The sequence below is a fragment of the Crocuta crocuta genome, unplaced genomic scaffold (assembly GCF_008692635.1).
Source record: "Crocuta crocuta isolate KB4526 unplaced genomic scaffold, BGI_CrCroc_1.0 scaffold278, whole genome shotgun sequence".
NCBI classification, from domain to species: domain Eukaryota; kingdom Metazoa; phylum Chordata; class Mammalia; order Carnivora; family Hyaenidae; genus Crocuta; species Crocuta crocuta.
The window spans coordinates 1392942-1412745 of NW_027532173.1; the positions used below are offsets into that span (position 1 = coordinate 1392942).

The window sequence follows — 19804 nt, forward strand, 5'->3', positions numbered from 1 at the left end:
AATAAATAAATAATAAAGAAATTCCCAACACTTACACTTTTCAGAGTTATAACAAGAGGAACCACCAAATTTATGGACTGACCTAAGCACTGGAAAGACTCTTGTCCCTCAGAAATGAACAGAAGAGTCACCTTATGAATGAAATACATCAAAGGTATAATAATATTAACAGTAAATGACTTAGGTGTGTCTTGAAATCTGTTTTCTCTTTGCTCAATGTCAGGGGAAAACGTATTGGTATCTCCTATGCTTTGAGAATATTCAGGAATTTTGAACCATTTTTAGGTGGCATAAAAACAAAGGACTTAAAAACTGAATATGAACAACACACATTCTTAGAATTCCTGAGATTTAACAAATGAATATCCTGAGAAAAAAACGAATACTCCAGTTCCGAAAGGTCTATACCTCATCAAGCTGAGAGCTTTGTTTAGGTGCGTGTTTACTCATTCTACTCCTCCTTGCCGCCTCTGGTTTCGTCAAAAATTCATCTTTGTTTGCATTCGCTAAGGCCAGTATAATGAACAAGGTATGATGGGGGTGGTCCATAGCGATTCTAGAGATAAGCTGTCAGAAAATAAAGAACTGTTAGTTTTATGCAGTCAACCAAACAGGCAAAAATGGAAAATCTGTAATGTTTTTCATTTTGTCTGACAGGACACATGTCTCCCTCCCGGATGCCACGGTGGGCAGAGCGTGTGTGTGTGTGGGACGGGGGAACGTGAGGAAGGACACAGAAATGAGTAACTTACGTAGAGAGAGATAAGACAAAAGGAGGTTTTTATTCCCGCCCTTTCACAGCATGATAAACACAACTTACTGGGATGTTTTTATATTTTCATCTCCTCGAGTGGGAGAGTAGCATATAATACATGAAAGAAAAGCACCTGTGTTTTGGTTTGCAGGCATGCTTACATTATTGAGGACTTCGTGGAATCCTAGGCCCCCCATCATTTTGGTCCCCATTCTAGCAGCCAGCTGGTACATAAGAGGCAGGAATTTGTACGACGGAATCTCCATTCCCTTGCTCTACCATAAAAAAGAAAACAAAAAACTTAAAAAACAGTGCATTTCAAGAAGCCTCCTATCTGAGCAAATAACTTACTCTAAGATAAGGCGACCAGCACAACCATCTGCTGGTTGTTGATAAAACTGCACTAGTTGCCTTTCCCCCCTTAACATTCATCTTCTCAGTCTTCCGCGGTGTTCTAGGCTGGATTCACTGGTGAGCCTCGGTGTTCCATCCTAAAGTGAACTGTGTTCAGACCCGGAGTGCGCACCCTGATTACACCCCAGTGAGACGGGAGGGCTGCTGTGCTGGTGACGCCTGGGAGTCCGTGTGTAATAAAATGGGGAAAGTGGTCTCCCCGACGCCAGAGGTAGCAGGACTAAATGCAAGCGCGCGCGCACACACGCACACACACACACACACACACACACACACACACACTCTCTCTCTCTCTCTCTCTCTCTCTCTCTCTCTCTCTCTCTCTCTCTCTCTCGAGGAGTAGAGCACCGAGCCAAACAGCGGGGATACAAAGAATACCCAAAATCGCTGACACTGGCAGGCTCCTGTCTAAGCTTTTTAAGCGCAGGCTACAATCCGGGGTTTACAGAGACGACTTGCCTTCATCATGCCATTGACCTCAGCAACTCCAGAATTTTCGAGCCAGAGAGAACAAAGACGGAATATCCACATATCATGTCCTTCTCCGCTCAATAAGCAACTGATGTAGTTTTCAACTGCTTTACATAAGAAGCGCTTCCGGTCCTCTTTCAGGGCACGGAGCGCACATTCATCCAGCTCCAGCTCTCGCTGCACCTTTATTGTGTATCTTGTGTTGGATAATTAAAGGAAAATACAAAATCCATCAGAGTATAGAACTATATCATACATGATACACACATAAATGAAAAGTCAGGTATCCATCCTAGGAGAAAAGGCAAAATTCTAAATATTATAAGGGAACAAACAGTATTTCAAAGTAAGTCGGTGCAATTTAAAAGCCATTCTAGGGGCATGTGGGTAGCTCAGTTGGTTAAATGTCCAACTCTTGACTCTGGCTCAGGTCATGATCTCACGGTTTGTGAGATCAGCCCTGTGCCGTGCTCTGTGTGGAGCCTGCTTGGGATTCTCTCTCTGCCCTTCCCCACTTGTGAGTACACACACACACACACACACACACACACTCACTCACTCACTCACTCTCTCCCTCTCTTCATCTTTCTTGCTCTCAAAAATAAAAACAAACGTCAAAAGCCATCCTAGGCAACCAGGGACCAAGTGGACTCTACCCAAGATACCTACTTAACTTTATTCTCTACTTTCACTATCGTATTCAGACAAAAGGGGTTAAAATAAAAGGTCTGAATAAAGGGTTAAAAAAAACCCATACATCAGAATAGATAACTTCTGTCTTTAATTTCAACACCTATCTCTTTTTAACTATGCTACAACAAACCCAAAAAGCTAACATCCATACAGTCTACAATGAGCTTAGAACCGCAGCGGGAAATCACGCTCTGGTTCTGTACATCTTCTCTGTATATAGTCACTGCATCTCTGTGCACCTTGTCACTTATCACTGGTGGACATCTAGTTACCTGGTGGTCTGAATTTTATGTTCCCTAAGAAGGCCCACTTCCTCTTTGGCCCTTTTCAGGAGAGCTTGCTTATTCTCAAATTCTGATGATTTCATGTAGTTTTCAATTCGCTGGTACTGAGTATCTGAGAACCGTGCTAATGAGAGAAATGCCTTCATTTTTCCATTTCTAAGCTCATCACTGCTTTCTCCATCATCATTTCTGGCAACTTCCACTGCCTTCAAGAAAACACAGTCATTTATGTTATATACACAGATACTAAATGTATCTAAAGAATCACTTAAAGAGACAGCCACCCTAAATTTCAATTATACATATTTTTATGGAGAAGCTAAATCATATGAAGTACACAGTTATTTTGGATTTTCAAACAACTCTGACAGCATAGAAATAACCAAGACAGCTAATATTTTAAAGAACTGTACAAAAACAAAGGGTTTCATAAAATGTAAAGACCATCATGTTATACTTTGATGCTACACTTAATTTACAGTGAGACAGCTACTTCCAAAATGAATTAAACTGAAGGAATAAGGGGGGAAACAGGAGGGGTAGAGGGGTCGGAGCACTAAGTCCTGGTCCTGTTTGTAGGGCAGCTGGGTTACAAGTGCACAGTCAACACTGACTTGCATGCTCCTTAGTCAGCTCTTCTTGTAGATCAGTAAATGGAGAAATGACAAGAAACAACCTGAGAGAGTAGCTTCCGGGGGTTGGGGGGTGGAGGGGTTGCTGAGGGAAGACATATCTGGGTTTCCTTTCAAAACAGGGTTCTTCTTTTTTACCACTGTTTCATCCACACTAAAAATTACACAGAGCTGCTACAGTAATAAATACCACAAAACTGAAATCTTATTTTTATTTGCTTCTGAAATGCACTTGGCCTTGATGAAAGGATCAAGTGTCCTCGTGCTAAACAACTCTCCTCAGGCCTGTGAGAAAACCTTACCTTTTCCAGGTAGGTCTGCATGATGACCGCAGGGTTTTCTAAGCAAGTTTCTGCCAACCAGGTGCCGCAAACCCTCAGACATTCTGTGTACAGAAGTCTTAGGCTGGGATCGTTCTGTATACGAGAAGCAAAATCTTAAAATATAATTCACGATCATGACTATGCGAAAGTATCTTCCATGTAGGGGAAAAGAGCAGGTTAAAAATATTTTCCCGCATATATGCCGGGCACTTCAGCAAGGCTTGACTTCTGTACATTACCTCATCTCAGCTCGAGGACCCGATGAGGCGAGCACTGTATTGCCCTTAATCTGCAGAGTGCGGTGGGAGACCGGACATATGGAGGGGACAGGTAACTCTAGCCAGGCTGACCCCGGGCCCCCCTTGTTAAGCAACGTGGGAACACCCTATCGCACCAGCTCCCAGAGCTCGGGTGTAGTGGTAGACTCTCGGACGAGGGAGGATGTCCTACAAGTGCCCAATACCGGAAATGCAGGCGCGCGTCAGAAGGACGGCACTGTGGCCACACCTGCAAACGCCATGTGATTCCCCCAAATGCCTCTACTTTGTCCATCACGTGCTGGAGAGAGAGCTAGAGGCACACAGATCTCCAGTAACCAGCAGATAATGTTAACTAAACTATTAGACATTTCCTAAGTATGAGGATTGACAACTTAATTGTTCCAAATTGCTATGTTTTTTAACTTTGATTCTCTCACACATTTCTTCTTCCATTACTTTACTTCAGATTTATAGTCGCTGTATCTTTCCCCCTCCACCTCCTACAGTAGTTATTTCAGGTTTGTGTCCATCAGTCGCTTCTCAAATTGTATATAGTTTTTTCTTTAAAAAAGGCTTAACACTGGGTTAAATCAAACAAATCTACCACAAGATGGACTAACAGAATTACTGTAAAGAGACAAAAAAATGATTATTTCTAAACTTTTACAAAAATTAATTTTCCAGACTCTTTTTTACAATTTCTTGTTCATAGATCAGTAAATTTGAAGGCTTTAATAAAACTGTGGATATATTAAAAATATTTTAGGGGGTGCCTGGGTGGCTCAGTCGGTTAAGTGTCTGACTTCAGCTCAGGTTATGATCTTGCAGTTCATGAGTTTGAGCCCCGCATCAGGCTCTGTGCTGACAGCTCAGAGCCTAGAGCCTGCTTCGGATTCTGTGTCTCCCTCTCTCTCTCCCAAAAATAAACAAATATTAAAAAAACTTAAATGAATATATATTAAAGCTCAGTAATTATTTTTTAACAGTAAAATACTAATTCAGTCAATTAAAAAAAAACAGTAAACCTCTGCACCACTGGCGTCCAGCTTCTTGATCATCTGTTTGAGGACGCTCAGGGCGAGACTCTGTTCCTTTCTCGCCCAAAAAACTTGCGCCTCCTCCAGCTGCCATTCGGAGACCCCACGACCAGCTGGGCTGTACTGTTTGATGTGAAATATTGCCCTTTCAGGGAGCTGAAATGAAAACGACATATGGGAATAAATACTGTTACTATTCCTACTGCTATTGCTAGGACGAATCATGGAGGCAGCTAATCCCATCGCTCATGGCGGTTTGTCAAGACGGCCTCGAGTCTGCCTGTGCCTGCCTCGCTCAGCCCCACATCCGCCTGGTTCTCTCACAAACATGTACGTATAGACGTATACACAAGCATACGTACGTACACACAAGTGTGTGCGTGAGGCATATAAAATCACTAAATTGTTATCAATATCGTAAGTTAGGTATCTTCTCATTTTAGAACCATGGGATTGAGTACTTAGTTAAGTACCCTGTCCAAGGCTTAAACTCAGGTCTGATGCCAAAAGGGGAAATCTTGAACAATTATGCTAAGCAATATTTCTATAGCAATCTGCTTCTCACTGACACTTCTGTTTTACTCATGCTTTCCATTTTCTGGGCCATAAAGGAAAAAGTCATGGGGTGAGACATCATTTTCAATCCTATTACCTGAGTGTTCTTAAAAGTTCGGGCTAGTACGGAGAGTTCTACAAGGTGCTTGGTGAGAATATCCTTCAAACATTCTCTCTGGGAGTTTTCCATTTCCTTTTCCATCAAGATCTCCAAAATGACTGTGCGGAGAGCCATGATGGGCTCCTGAAAACTAAAGTCACTGTCCTTGAGAAGCTGGGAGTGTTTCCGCCACTGAGCATACACTTCGGAGGGCTGCCTATCCGGGGCCGACCTGAAAGCAACACCACAGAAGCCACGTAAGCAAGAGAAATGAAGGCCCCACTCGCCTACTGCACAGCTGCTGCAGCTAAGACACAGCACAAAGGAGTTTTTTCAGTAACGACAAGACAGCTTCAAAAGGATGCAAAATAAGCACCAAAGTTTAGACAACTACAAAACCATGAGGCCTGTGAGGATCCGCACAGGAGATACAGGTGGTGAACGTTTTTAAAGGTTTTCTCTTCAACCTCACAAAAAGCAGCATTTCTAAGTGTATTCCTTCTGAAATGAGAACACCGTCATGAGGCCTGGCATCGGAACGCCTTCACCCCTAGCCCTGCTTCAATGCTCCCTGCAGATAAAGAAGGCCTGTCAGCAAGGCAATGGAGCAGACGTATTCATTTCTGCTGTGCCCAAGGGGGCGCAGGGGAGGACTCTGTGCATAATTACAGCTGCTAAAGAAACCACAATTCAGGGAGGGATATGCTGGCACCCAGCAAAGGTCTCACTCCCCAACATTATTTATTATTGTGCAATCAGTTTACATGAAAAGGATGCTTCCCATGCAGCCACACTAAGCAATACTGTGCAATCTTTCAGGGCCACTGTACTGACAGGAATCAAGATGAAGCAGGGACAGTAAGAAGATGACAAGGTGGGGACTAGGAAACGAAAGCTTGTTCAGGAAGCTTCTAGTACAGCACGGCGGCATAGACCTAAAACGACACCAATGCCATTGCAGTGCTAAGACAGAGTGGCCGTTCATGTGCTCTGGCAAAAAAACCATGAAAAAGCAATTTTATGTGGGGTAGGAAGGGGGAGAGCTGTGAAGAATAAAGTACAGTGATGCTAAATCTTAAAAACCGGAATTTTCGCAATAAATATTTTTGAAAATGTTTAAGAAGAGCACAGTTCATTAGGCCAGTCGACTTCTATCTTGACAGAAGAAATAACCCTGGGATCCCCTCCCGTCTCAGCTGTCCCGTCGGAGCTCCCCTCCCGTCTCAGCTGTCCCGTCGGGGCTCACCACACAGACCTGCCCTCAAGCAAGAGGCACAGTGTCGCGGGAACCACGTACCTGGAGAAAAGCTCCCCGATGTTTTCGAGCTCCCCAATGGCCTGCAGCCTGCTGAGGGTGGGGTAGAGCGAGTACACGGACTCGAGGCTGCCCCTACACAGCTCCTCCACTTCTCTCACCCTGGGGGCAAAAGACAGGACACTTGGGACACGAAGAGGTTTTCAGAAAGATCAAAGATCAGATCTGTGGATACAGCGTTCCTTCGCTGGCTCTGCTGCTGACCTAACACTGCTGAGACACGGTGGCCCCCGCGTCCCGCAGCGGAAACGCAATCCTTGCGCGGACCTGCACTGCATCCCGACCCTATGCTGCAGGCCATCTAACCCGGGCCACGTCAGTGCAGTCCCCTGAACCCAGGCTTCTTCGTTTTCAGAATTCTTCTGAAGATTAGAGAATCCACACAGAAAGAGCCTTACAAAATGGCCAGCACATAATAAGCACCAGAACGGCAGCAAATATTTCTGTAATAAAATACAGAATTTAACAGGACTAACTGCCATTAAATAAACAGTCTATTACCTGTGTTAGCCTGTTATAGTTAAGTACCTTCTTGTGCATCATCTCATTGTGCCTTATAACAAGCCTAAGTCCTGGTGAGTACTAAGCACAGTCAGCACTTCACAAAAAGAATACCAGTGCTAACAGGTAAACGCCATACAACTACCAGCGGAGGAGAGGTTAAAACTCTCAGGACACAGAGGCCCAGGAACAGGACAGAGAGGTGGGCTTCAAAAAGACATTCTCAAGGGCTATCCATAAAGAGCTGATCTGTTCCCAAAGGGAATTTTTTTTTTTAAAGGAAAGAACAGATTTGAACCACATGAGCAAGTGAAAAGATTATTACATAAGAAAAAGATAATGTTAACAATTTACGTAAGCACGTAACATATGAGCACATTCCTCCATCTAAAACCAAAAAAAAAGGTACTGTTATAGCACCATACATATGGATAGAGAATTCTCTCCTCTAAAACCTCTGAAACATGGAGAATGTCTTTCCATGACATAGAAAACACCCACAGTTCCTATAGAAGCATTCCTGCAGAAGACAAATCTCATTGGAACCCTTACTTCTCAGATGTACACAAGCTACAACAGTGTTCATCAGAGAGTTTTGCCTCCCCCTTCTGCACTGTGGGAATCCCATCACTGACTGGCATGAGGTATTACACAGAGAAGGTGCTGACAGGAGAGTGGGAATGACGAAGAAACAACCTGACCAAAGCCACCAACTGCTTACCCGTCAGCAGTGCAAATTCCCTCGCTGAAATTACTCACCAAGTTTTCCGAAAAGCAGCCATGATGCTAAATGTTAAAATACAGTAACTCTTTTTATAATACCTGGCATATTTGAGGCTTTCATAAAATGTGGAGAATTCTCTATCTCTTAGAGACTGCAGAGCATTGTAGATGGATTCGTGGTAATTAGTTCCCTCCATTGCTTTGCTGAGATAATTAAAACAGAAGAGGAAAAAAAATATATTTAAAAACAAAAAATCTTAAAATGTACATGTAAAAATAACTGCACCAAAAAACCAAAATTTGACAACTAAAATTAAGGCGTCTCCATTTTAAAAAAGCATTTCTAGAACTTTTGGCAAGAAATACAAAGGATTTTGTGGATCATTTTAATTACTCAAGCAGAAAAATGTAAATTTCTCAGATCTTTTGCCTGGCTCATCACTTATTCAGTGAGCAGCGACTATATGCCAGGGGCCACCAGGCTCAGAGCCAGGGGTCCATGACTGGGCAGGTCAGATACGGTCCCCATTCCCAGGGAGTTCACATTGTGGTTCAGAGAAGATGGATACTAAACAAAGCAAACAGTGACAAGGAACGTGCAGAGAATTATAACAGGGTAACAAGAGGGAAGGACTGGGAGGCAACTTTAGAGGGGTGGCCAGGGAAGGTCTGAGACACGACACTGCCACACTAGGATCTGAATGGCAAGAAGTCACAAACCGTGGCACTGAGGGAGAAACTAGATACATTGAAGGCCTTTACGTATGAACAAGCTGGTGTGCAGGCAAGACACCGAGAAAGCCCATGTGCCTGAAGCAGAGCAGGCAGTGGGAAGAACAGTGCACAGCGACTTACAGGGGAAGCCAGAGTAAATGCTGTAAAAGTACGAAAGCGCATCTCTAATCTTACAGCAATCTGATAGTCTGCAAATTGAAAGACATTCCAAGTAATGAAATTTTTTTCTTTCTTTTTTTTAATGTTTATCTATTTTTGAGAGAGACAGACAGACTGCGAGTAGGGGAGGGGGAGGGGGGGGGACACAGAATCTGAAGCAGGCTCCAGCTGACAGCTCAGAGCCTGACGTGGGGCTCAAACCCACGAACCGTGAGATCATGACCTGAGCTGAAGTCGGATGCTTACCCGACTAAGCCACCCAGGAGCCCCCACTGAAATTTTTTTCTATGCAGGCAATGAAACATACAATTAATATGATTTGATTTTTTGCTTTTACATAAATGCAAACTCTTTTCTAAGATCAGGTATTTGGCTTTCCATTCAGAGCAAATGCTGATGTTACATACAGGGCTACAAACAGTATCTCCCTGTGTTCCTGAATGAGCAGTGTTTTTTCATGAAAGAAAATACCTGTCACGAACGATAAGTAGCCTCAGCAGTGGCCACGACGGTGCCACCTGACCACGGGGCGCACAGCAGGCACTGGGAAGCCAGAGAGCTACACTTTTCTTTCTTTCTTTCTTTTTTATTATTTTTTTTTACAAATAGTTTATTGTCAAATTAGTTTCCATATAACACCCAGTGCTCATCCCCACAAGTGCCCTCCTCCATGCCCATCCCCCCCTCCCCCTACATCCATCAGTCCTCAGTTTGTTCTCAGCATTCAAGAGTCTCTCATGGTTTGCCTCTCTCCCTTTCCCCCACCATTTCTGCCCTTCTTCTCCCCCTTGTTCCTCCGTCAAGTTCCTCCTAATCCTCCTATACGTGCAAACATATGGTATCTGTCCTTCTCTGCCTGACTTATTTCGCTCAGCATAACACCCTCAAGGTCCATCCATGAGAGCTACACTTTTCTTTGGGCTCATAAACAGTCAACGCAAAGATTCTCAGGAGAAAATACATTTTAGATTTCCATTTTCAAGTATGTCCTGGAGGCGGGAGTGGGACCGCCCTGATGGAGAAGAGGGTACAACTCAAGCCAGGTATGAGAACTGCTTCCGGCTGTCATGTTTAAGCCACTCAGGCACCTCTACAGCCTGCAGCGTGTACACACACGAGAAACACTGTAACTGCAGTCACAGAGTAAGATTAAAAACAGTTTGTTGCAGGGGCGCCTGGGTGGCTCAGTGGGTTAAGCACCTGACTCCTGATTCTGACTCAGGTCAGGATCTCACGGTTCCTGAGTTCGAGCCCTGCGTCGGGCTCTCTACTGTCGGCATGAAGCCTGCTTAGGATTCTCTCTCCCCTTCTCCTCTCTCCGCCCCTCCCCTGCTTGTGCACACACTCTCTCTCCCTTTTCCTTCCTCGAAATAAACAAATAAACTTAAAAAAATAAATAAAAACAGCTCACTGTTTACAAGCAGAGAAAACATCGCGTTCTTACTTGGCGGAAGCACAGTGGTCCCACTGCATGTTCCTCCACGCAGCCTGGAAGCACAGCTCCTGCAACCCAGCACACCACTCTTTATTTTCCACATCTAGTCCTTTCAGGTAGACGGAAAGGATATGGCAGAGTCCCAAATTCTGCAAGGCCTAAGCAGCAGTTTAAAAAAATTAAATAAGTAAGTAATCAAAGACAACAAAACTAGAGAAAAAAGAGCAACCAAGCATGAAAAGTAGGGGCCCCTGGGTGGCTTAGTCGGCTCAGCAACCGACTTCAGCTCAGGTCATGATCTCATGGTTTGTGAGTTCGAGCCCCACATTGGACTCTCCACCCTCTGGAGCCTGCTTCAGATCCTCTGTCTCCTCTCTCTCTCTGCCCCCTCCCCTGCTCTCTCTCTCTCAAAAAAAACCATAAACATTAAAAAAACCAAAAACCAAAACACAAAAAGTAACTCTCACAACACCATCACTGAAACCCCCACACTCTGTTTCGCACGCTCCGCTGAAGCACACAAACAGACACGGGAGCCTGGCTGAGGGGCACTAGCCAGCAGCACAGGTGACAGCTCCCGGGACCGTGTGTCACACAGACTACGAGTCAGAGTCCACATGAGGCTTTACGCAGAAGTCCGTAACCTGCGACCTGCCACACTGTGCACTACTGACACACGTCTCCTGCCACAGGCTGACGAGACTGTGGTCAACAACCCACACGATCTTTCAGGTCAGGGGCCCTTGGGGTTCTGCCCCCGACGCCCCGGTCCAGAGCTTACGTGGCCGGCTAAAGACGTCCCTGATGTACTGGAATCCCCTCCGCGTGCCCAGGGCTTCACCAGAGCAGGGGACTCACCTGGATGATTCCTGCCTGGCGGGTGGGCGAGGAGATTGCCGTCTCCAGGTCATATGTCACCAGGGCTTTCCCCCACATGGCTTCATGCTCGTACGTTCGTAGCCTGTAACGACAGTTTGAGTTCTGCCCGCGCGTGGCTCCTTCCCAGACAGAACTACCACCCCCGCCGCCCAGAAGCTCGCGCTTTACCTGGTAAGGGGCTGGAGCATTTTTCCTCCGCCGCAGCCGTACAGGCTGTCCGGCTCTCCTATACTTCTGTAGATCTCTAAGAGCAGGTCCTAACAACATGGCAGCAAGAAAGATCGGGAGGGATAAATATCACTTTACGAAGTCAGCAGATTGGAAATTATACCATTACCAACATGTCTCCCAACTCTACGTGCTATAGTCCTGAGTGAAAACCAGTGATACGGAAACGTGTTCCGAAGACGTGAATCAGCAACACGACACACTGATCCCAGACAAGTGGATCCCTGACTCCCTGAAAAGAACTGCTCACGGGTTCATGAATGAAGTAAGAAATCAATCCCAATTCACCAGGCTGTTAACACATGCGAAAGTAATCACTAAAAACTGCACACAGGAAAACAGCATCTGCAAAGTCTGACTCTTGAAAACTGTAGTAAAAATAAAGGTCATGAATTTTCTTTGAAAGAAAACCCAAAACTGCAATATGTTACGATTGGTAAAACTCGGTATGGATAAAGCAGAGGTTTGCTGGCTCAAATCTTTGTTGTAAAACGTACACAGAATGGATTCTGTTTGAAACCATCTTAGTAAAATAAAAATGAAAACAGGAAGACAAAAGAAGAATGAAAAAGTTAGAAACCGCTGCACAGAAAACTGATCAAGCAATTTTACTCCCTTAATGGTGCTTGCTCTGGCAAACATTTACTAAATAGAAATTCACGGGTACTGGCATAATTCTATAATTCTAATTCTTTTTTTTAATGTTTGTTTATTTTTGATGGGGGAGGAGAGTGATGGAGTACTAGGGGGGGAGGGGCAGAGAGAGAGGGAGACACAGAATCTGCAGCAGGCTCCAGGCTCTCAACTGGCAGCATAGGGTCTCTGATGCGGGGCTTGAACCCATGAACTGTGAGATCATGACCTGAGCCAAAGTCGGACGCTCAACCAACTGAGCCACCCAGGCGTCCCTGTAGTTTGAATTCTAATTAAAATGTTTCTATTCATGAACATGAAATTGAGCCTTTGGTGCTGGAATGTTCAATACCCAGCCTAGTGCAGTCTCACACACAGAAAATACTGCAAAGACTCAGTACAAGAGGGAAAGAATAAAAAAGCACAAACGGAATAGAGAAAGGAGAATGGGATCAACCAGCAGAGAACAGACTTCATGCCAGGAGTGGCTGATGGGGCTAAATGTTAGCGAAACATCAGGGAAGATGCTGAAGGGAAGGCGATCCCCACACCAGTAGTATGAAGTTCACAGGGCCCAGGAGCAAGTGCTGCTTCTGGGAGGAGGCAGCAAACACGGACGGTCTTTCACAAGTCCAGCTGTTAAGGAAAGGGAGGCCAGAAAGGGCAAAGAAGAGAACACAACAGAAGAGGGAAATGACTTCATTTTTGTTTAAGTAGGTTCCACGCCCAAAGTGGGGCTTGAACCCACGACCCAGAGAACAGCAGTCACGTGCTCTATGCAGTGAGCCAGCCAGGCGCCCCTGAAGGGGAATGACGCGAACAGAAGTGTGACATGTGTGGACACCTCCAGAAGGCGCACAGCACAGCGAAGGGTAACTGTTCTAAGGAAGAGGTCATGAACAACGAAGCACAGGAAGGACTGTGCTGACCAGAAGGAGAAAGTGTTTCTCCACCTGTTAACAAGAGGAAGGGCCACACTGGAGCAGAGGCGTGCGGTTTCCATGTTCGCTGGGGAGACGTGCTGGGACTTCCTCTCCATCTCCTCTGTTTTCTTCGAGAAGCAGAAGGCAAGCTCCAGCCAAAGGGAAGAAAAAGTGAAGAGGTAGAAACGGTTATTTCAGAGGATTGAGCTGACCAAAAACTTCAGTGAGAATGGCCAACTCAGGAGTTGACAGAAGAGAACTACAGAAGGGACACCGGGGGGCTCAGTCAGTTAAGTGTCTGACTCTTGGTTTCGGCTCAGGTCATGGTCTCACGGTTCATGGGATCAAGCCCCACGTTGGGCTCTGCGCTGACAGTGTGGAGCCTCCTTGGGATTCTCTCTTTCTCTCTCTCTGCCTCTTCCCTGCTCTAAATACATAAACATTAAGAAAAACAAAATTTATAGAAGGAATCAGCTCTGCGATGTGATATACAATGAACAAGTAAACAAATGAATATATGATTACAAATGTTAAATGCTATCAAGAAAAAAAACAGGCTCCCAAGGCAGAAAATCTGTGGTATAAACGCACTGCATGAGGTAGGTGGTTTTACCTCCAAGTGTCAGATGATGAACTCAGGTTGGAAAGAGGGAGTAATCTGCACAACATTTCACAACAAGTGGCAGTCAGGATTAGAACTCCAGTCTGTCTACCCCGAGGCCTTACATTTATACCGTGAACTTACATAAAGGACACTCAGGCCAAATTGTAACATCACTTTGAAAATCAAATGACAGCCCTATCATCTCTATAGCAAAATAATAATACACAATAAATAGTTCCACAAATAATAAAGTCCCTGTAATATTTACCTGTAAACTTATTCCAGTTTCTTCTTTACTTTTTTCACTCAAACTAGAAATCGTTGTATTTTGGCTTGCTTCTTCAAACATAACGCTTCTGTTGGTCACAAGAGCACATCTTTTAATGAGAATATACTCTTTTGAAGCTTATTAACACATATACAATAGCCCTGGATGGGAAAAAACTGACCAAGCTCACAGATAAAACATGATGAACCATTTATACTTTAAAATGTAATATGATCTACACCTAGAATGGAAAAAATTGTGAATATTAATTCTTCTAATGAGAATCAAATTTTAATGATAATCTCATAGACGGGAAGGCCTTATGCCAAAATATGCTTATTTATAGAGCCATGCCTATTTAAAAATAAATGCTCTCCAATTTCTAAATGTTCTGTCAGGGAAGTTCAGCCTCATTAATAATCACGGGCACACAAATTAGGACCACATGATAAGTCAGCAAAAATTAAAAAGTCTAATAATAATGTGTTCAGAAAGAGGTGCATCAGTGGGATTCACCCACACTCAAGGTCATAAAACCACACCCAACATAAAACCACTAAGTGACAGGATGGAAGCACAGATCTGCGTACTCCGAGGCCGTGGCTGAAAGCCACGCATGTACACAGGGATACTCGGCCTGTCAGCAATTTCAACGCAGAGGTCACGTCAGCTATAACTCTTGGTGACAATAATAACGCCATGTTAAAATCAATAGTAACCTAAGTGAGAGAGCCTCTATTATTACTTATCAAATGATTCCTGTTGGCTCCCTCCTTCAAATATAAGGCTTTCTACGGATCCACTCCCTCAACTCCATTTCTGACAAGTATGCAAACGGGTGTGACCACTTTCAGAAACAATCTGGCTCTATCTTTATTTTTTTTTTATAAATTTTTTAATGTTTTATTTATTTCTAGGAGAGAGAGAGAGAGACAGCGTGAGCAGGGGAGGGTCAGAGAGAGAGGGAGTCACAGACTGAAACAGGCTCCAGGCTCCAAGCTGGCAGTCAGCACAGAGCCCGACGCGGGGCTCGAACCCACGAACCGCGAGATCATGACCTAAGCGAAAGTCGGACGCTTAACCGACTAAGCCACCCAGGCGCCCCGCTCTGGCTCTATCTTTAGAAGGCTGAGCTTCTTACATCCCTTAAAAACCAGGGATTTTCCCCTTCGACACAGATCCTGAGCTGGAAGGAGCGAACGAATCGCGGGACACCCTCCCGCTGGGACACGGAGTGGCAGTGCCAAAGTACTGACCACAGCAACACACGGCATCGATAAATTTTACAAATATATCGAACGAGAAAACCAGCTGTAGAAAAGTACACATTTAATTTGTCAGGAAGCTCAAAAATGAGGAAAACTAAACTACATTTATGCATTCACACTCCTAGGATAAAAACGGCATCCGAAAGAATGAACACAGAACACGAGCTGACATTCACCTCCCAGAGGGAACACGGAGGGATGGGACAGAGGAGACGGCTGCCTGAGAGAATGGTAGCGACAACACGCAACCTTTATATGCAGCTATTACATCTATTCTTCTCACTGGCAGGGCATGCAGAAAAGTCTTCAGAGAAGAAATTTGGAAAGCAGGGGAGGCAGTACTAGAGGTTGTGACTCTGTCCGTCTACGGCTGTAATTCATCCAGGAAACCAGAGCCACCAGCAGTCGCTGCCTCATGTACCAGGGACACCAACGTAACTGAGGTCGTGGATGAACCCCTCTGGTCTAAATCTGTTTGAGGGAGTTTTGCACTTCTTTCTGAAAAATTATGGACACTAACTTGGAAATTTCATATATTCTCAGGAGCAAGTTGACGAATTAAACTTTAGGGTACTTAACTGAGTCACTGAAGAAAACCGGCATTCCCTACCCTCCTTCAAGCTCATCCCTCTGTCTGCCCTTCCTTTCCCATCAGGTACTTGGGGAAAAAAATTAAAACCAGACTCTTAAAGCAAACTGCAAGACTTATTTTTTCCTCAAGTTAACCAAGTCAAAATTCAGGGCCTCTTGTTAGTAAAACAAGTCTGCAAAAGTTTGCCAAATTCTATAAAGTCACCTATCTACACATTAAGGTGATTTTATTTATACTCATAGATGGGTGCTTGGATGGCTCAGCTGGTTAAACGTCCAACTTTGGCCCAGGTTACGATCTCACAGTTCATAAGTTCAAGCCCAGTGTTGGGCTCTGTGCTGACAGCTCGGAGCCTGGAGCCTGCTTCAGATTCTGTGTCCCCCTCTCTCTCTCAGCCCCTCCTCCACTCATGCTCTCTCTCTCTCTCTCCCTCTCAAAAATAAACATTATACTCAGAGAGAGTGTATTCACTCCTGATTAGTAAGAAATACTACACAATGAAACCAAGATACTGAAACACATTTAAATCATAATTACTACTGCCCAGTATGCAGATACTAACTCAAATGTTAAGTCTCTGAGAATAAGCAACAATCAATTTCTTACTCGTGACATACTTAATGAACAGAACTGTCGTCATACAGTCTATAGTGATAATGAACAAATCAATTACATTATTATACATAGTATCTACATGTTATAGATTTCTGTTTTTAGTTGAAAAGTAGAAATTAAATACCAAATCAGAAAGTTAAGAAATCAGTTCAAGTAACTCATTTATTTACGTTTGGACTAGGACCTGAATTCTGACTCCTAGTTTTCCACAGTCTAAAAACTACACTGTCTCTAGCTTAAGGACAATCCAAAGTAGAAACTAAGTAGCAAAGGACAATTTAAAGTAGAAATTGTAAGTAGCAAGCATGAGAAATTTAGCAATATGTTATATCTTTGCCATTGCAATTCTGTAAAATGAGTGATTCTATGTTAGAGAAAATGAGGCTAAGAAGAAAAATAAACACTAAGCTACTTGAAATGAATAACATCTGAGGAGTGCAGCTGAGATGCTAACAGTGTGCATTCTCTATTCTTTAACCTTGCTTTCTTGTTTTTTACTAAGATCTAGGACAACACCTATTCAACTCCTAAGAGAGTTCTAACTCAGAGGATAAGTTAATTAAATTAGTACAAATACAGGCAGATAGCAAAGTAATGAAAGAGATTTAGTCACAGGAAGAAATCAGTTACACTACGTTATAATAAACGAGGAAAATGGATCTTCATCAAGCTGGGGGATTAATGGTTACAGTAATTTCACTGAAATCAGGGAATTGGAAAACTTTTTACTGATCACTCTATTAAATTCCCAATGCTACCTACTATAAGGAATGAAGAGACGAATTAGGAGTTTGCTATCTAGAATTTCTATAATTCTCAAGGAATAAGCACCTCTATTTTCAGAGCATAATTACTTAAATCTTTTAAAATATTATCATTTCACTTAAATAGATAGAAAATGTCTATCTAAAATGTCTTTTAAATGGGGGAATGGGAGCAAAAATAAAAATACATGCCTTTACTGAAATGATGTCAACACTGATTTCAAAAACTAAATGTCTAACTTCCATTACCTTTTCTCCTGGTCATCCATGCTTTTCTTATCTGCGTAAATTTCTGCGTAGAGCAATGCTGTAAAGTGTGCAGCACAAGACTGAGCCACCTTAGCAACCTCCAGATAATTCAACTCCAGCCAGAAAGCATCATCAAAAACAGTTCCTAAGGAAGGCCTAAAGAAAAATTCAACACAAAGTCATGTCCATTTGTTTAACTTCAATATCAAAAGAAAAGTATGCTGATAGACAGCACAATAGTAGCAAGTGTTAAAAAGAAAAGTACATTCAAATAACCAAAACCTGCATGTCCCCAACACACAGCTGTAAACAGGCTAATACACCACGGCTGAAGAGCCCTACCTGACCCTTCTTGGATCACAAACCCCATACAGAATCTGATAAAAGCTATAGATCATCAGCTCATACAAATTTGGGGTTCACACTCACCCTCCACTGAGGGTCCATTGAGGTCTATGGATTCTAGGCTAAGGGTAGGCTGCAAAGAATATCCAATAACACCTACAGAAATCCTTTTTAAAAAGTGACCAATTTGAGGTGCTTGGGTGATTCAGTTGGGTAAGCTTCCGACTTCGGCTCAGGTCATGATCTCATGGTCCGTGGGTTCGAGCCCCGCGTCGGGCTCTGTGCTAACAGCCAGCTCAGAGCCTGGAGCCTGTTTCAGATTCTGCGTCTCCCTCTATCTCTGACCCTCCCCTGCTCACACTGCCTCTCTCTCTCTCTCAGAAATAAATAAAACATTAAAAAAAAGTAACCAAGTTAATGAAAATACTGTTTCTTCAAGACACAAGTACATGTTTTTCCTATTGCAGTCTATTTTCTCTCTCTCTCTTTTTTTTGCCTAAGTTATTTAAAAAAAAAAAAACCTTCTGGGGTAACAGTGGGTCACAATCGGAAGGGATCATCTATCTCTTTAAAAAATTTTTTTAAGTGTTTTATTTATTTTTGAGAGAAAGATAGAGACAGCAGGAGCAGGGGAGGGTCAGAGAGAGAGGGAGACACAGAATCCAAAGACAGGCTCCAGGCTCTGAGCTGTCAGCACAGAATCTGTCACAGGGCTCGAGCCCACAAACCATGAGATCATGACCTGAACTGAAGTCGGACACTTAACCGACTGAACCACCCAGGCGCCCCTTTTAAAACCAGCACTATAAATGAAATGCGACAAGGTGAGTAAAAGCACTGGTTTTAGACCAGCATACAGCCTGGTTCAAGTTCAGTTGGACCCCCCCCCCCCCACAAGATATATCACCTTCAGCAATTTTGATTTTGGAGGCTTAATTTTCTCATTTGTAAAACCTGGGAATGATATCCATCTTCCACAGAAGTTGCAATGATTAAATAACATGTATCAGGCTGATAAATACAGTGCCTATCACAGAGCTGACACTTAACTGTAGCTACTGAAGGGTGCCTGGGTGACTCGATTGGTTGAGCGTCTGACTCTTGATTTCAGCTCAGGTCATGATCCCAGAGTTGTGGGATCAAGCCCCAAGTCAGGCTCCACACTCAGTGCACAGCCTGCTTGGGATTTTCTCTCTCCCGCTCTATCTCCCTCAACCCTACCTCACTTGCATGTGCTCTCTCTAAAGTAAAAAACAAAAAAAACCACCAAAAAACAAAAAAACCTACAGCTGAGGAACTTAAGTTCAGAGATCACAAAGCACCAGAACTGGACATAAACTGAGGTCCTTACATCCTTGGTTCATATTCTCTTAAGGAATCTCTGGTAAGGCCTATTCAGAATGAAAACTGAATGTGAACAATAGTTATCTTCTCCAAGGACTGGCAATGTCAATACCATTCTACCTGGATGACGAATCTGCACTGAATGATTCAGAAGTGAAACAAGCACCAAGAAACAAAATGCTTCTAGTTACAGCTACAGCTGTAAAGGCATTAAGGGATTCTTCATTCCTCCCCTACGTCTCCTTCCCACCCCGCATCAATCACTGCTGCCACCATCAGACACCCCTTCCTGCTGTCCAGGCTGCGGGCCTGCTACATTATTTCTTCTGAAGTCTCAATGCCGGCACAGCAGAGATCAATCAGACCACTCACTCTAGCAGTTCCTGCACTCAGTGGTGAAAACCTCGTGAGGGGTAGCAGGAACAAGACCCTACCCTGTCCACCCCGTTCTCACAATCCAGAAAAACAAACACTCCCGTAGCACAGCCTTACTACACAGAACCACACGTTTTGAGGACCACGATTTATACAAAGAAACTTTTATCTTAGGAAGTTCCTGGCATTGGTTTAACCAAAGTGCCACCACCTGCATACGGATGATTTCAAGAGGATATAAGCATCACACAAATTAAACACAGCACCTTGCGAGCAGCGTCACCTCAGATAATGTGGAAATGCAGCCACAGTAACAAGCTCCCCTT

General features: G+C 43.8%; 1 protein-coding gene across 3 annotated transcripts in view; it reads right to left on the reverse strand.

The window, feature by feature from the left end:
- The window catches only part of ATM (ATM serine/threonine kinase), a 124243-nt gene that overhangs the window by 22637 nt on the left and 81802 nt on the right, over positions 1 to 19804 (reverse strand). For all 3 annotated transcript variants that reach the window (XM_077777446.1, XM_077777445.1, XM_077777447.1), the window contains exons 39-52: positions 17415 to 17570; positions 13927 to 14014; positions 11439 to 11527; positions 11250 to 11352; positions 10401 to 10549; positions 8162 to 8266; positions 6821 to 6940; positions 5521 to 5755; positions 4857 to 5024; positions 3551 to 3664; positions 2605 to 2822; positions 1628 to 1835; positions 916 to 1029; positions 409 to 567 (exon numbers count right to left, since the gene is read on the reverse strand). In XM_077777446.1, coding sequence (XP_077633572.1) covers positions 409 to 567; positions 916 to 1029; positions 1628 to 1835; positions 2605 to 2822; positions 3551 to 3664; positions 4857 to 5024; positions 5521 to 5755; positions 6821 to 6940; positions 8162 to 8266; positions 10401 to 10549; positions 11250 to 11352; positions 11439 to 11527; positions 13927 to 14014; positions 17415 to 17570 — 2026 coding nt within the window. The remainder of the gene's footprint in view (positions 1 to 408; positions 568 to 915; positions 1030 to 1627; positions 1836 to 2604; positions 2823 to 3550; positions 3665 to 4856; positions 5025 to 5520; positions 5756 to 6820; positions 6941 to 8161; positions 8267 to 10400; positions 10550 to 11249; positions 11353 to 11438; positions 11528 to 13926; positions 14015 to 17414; positions 17571 to 19804) is intronic.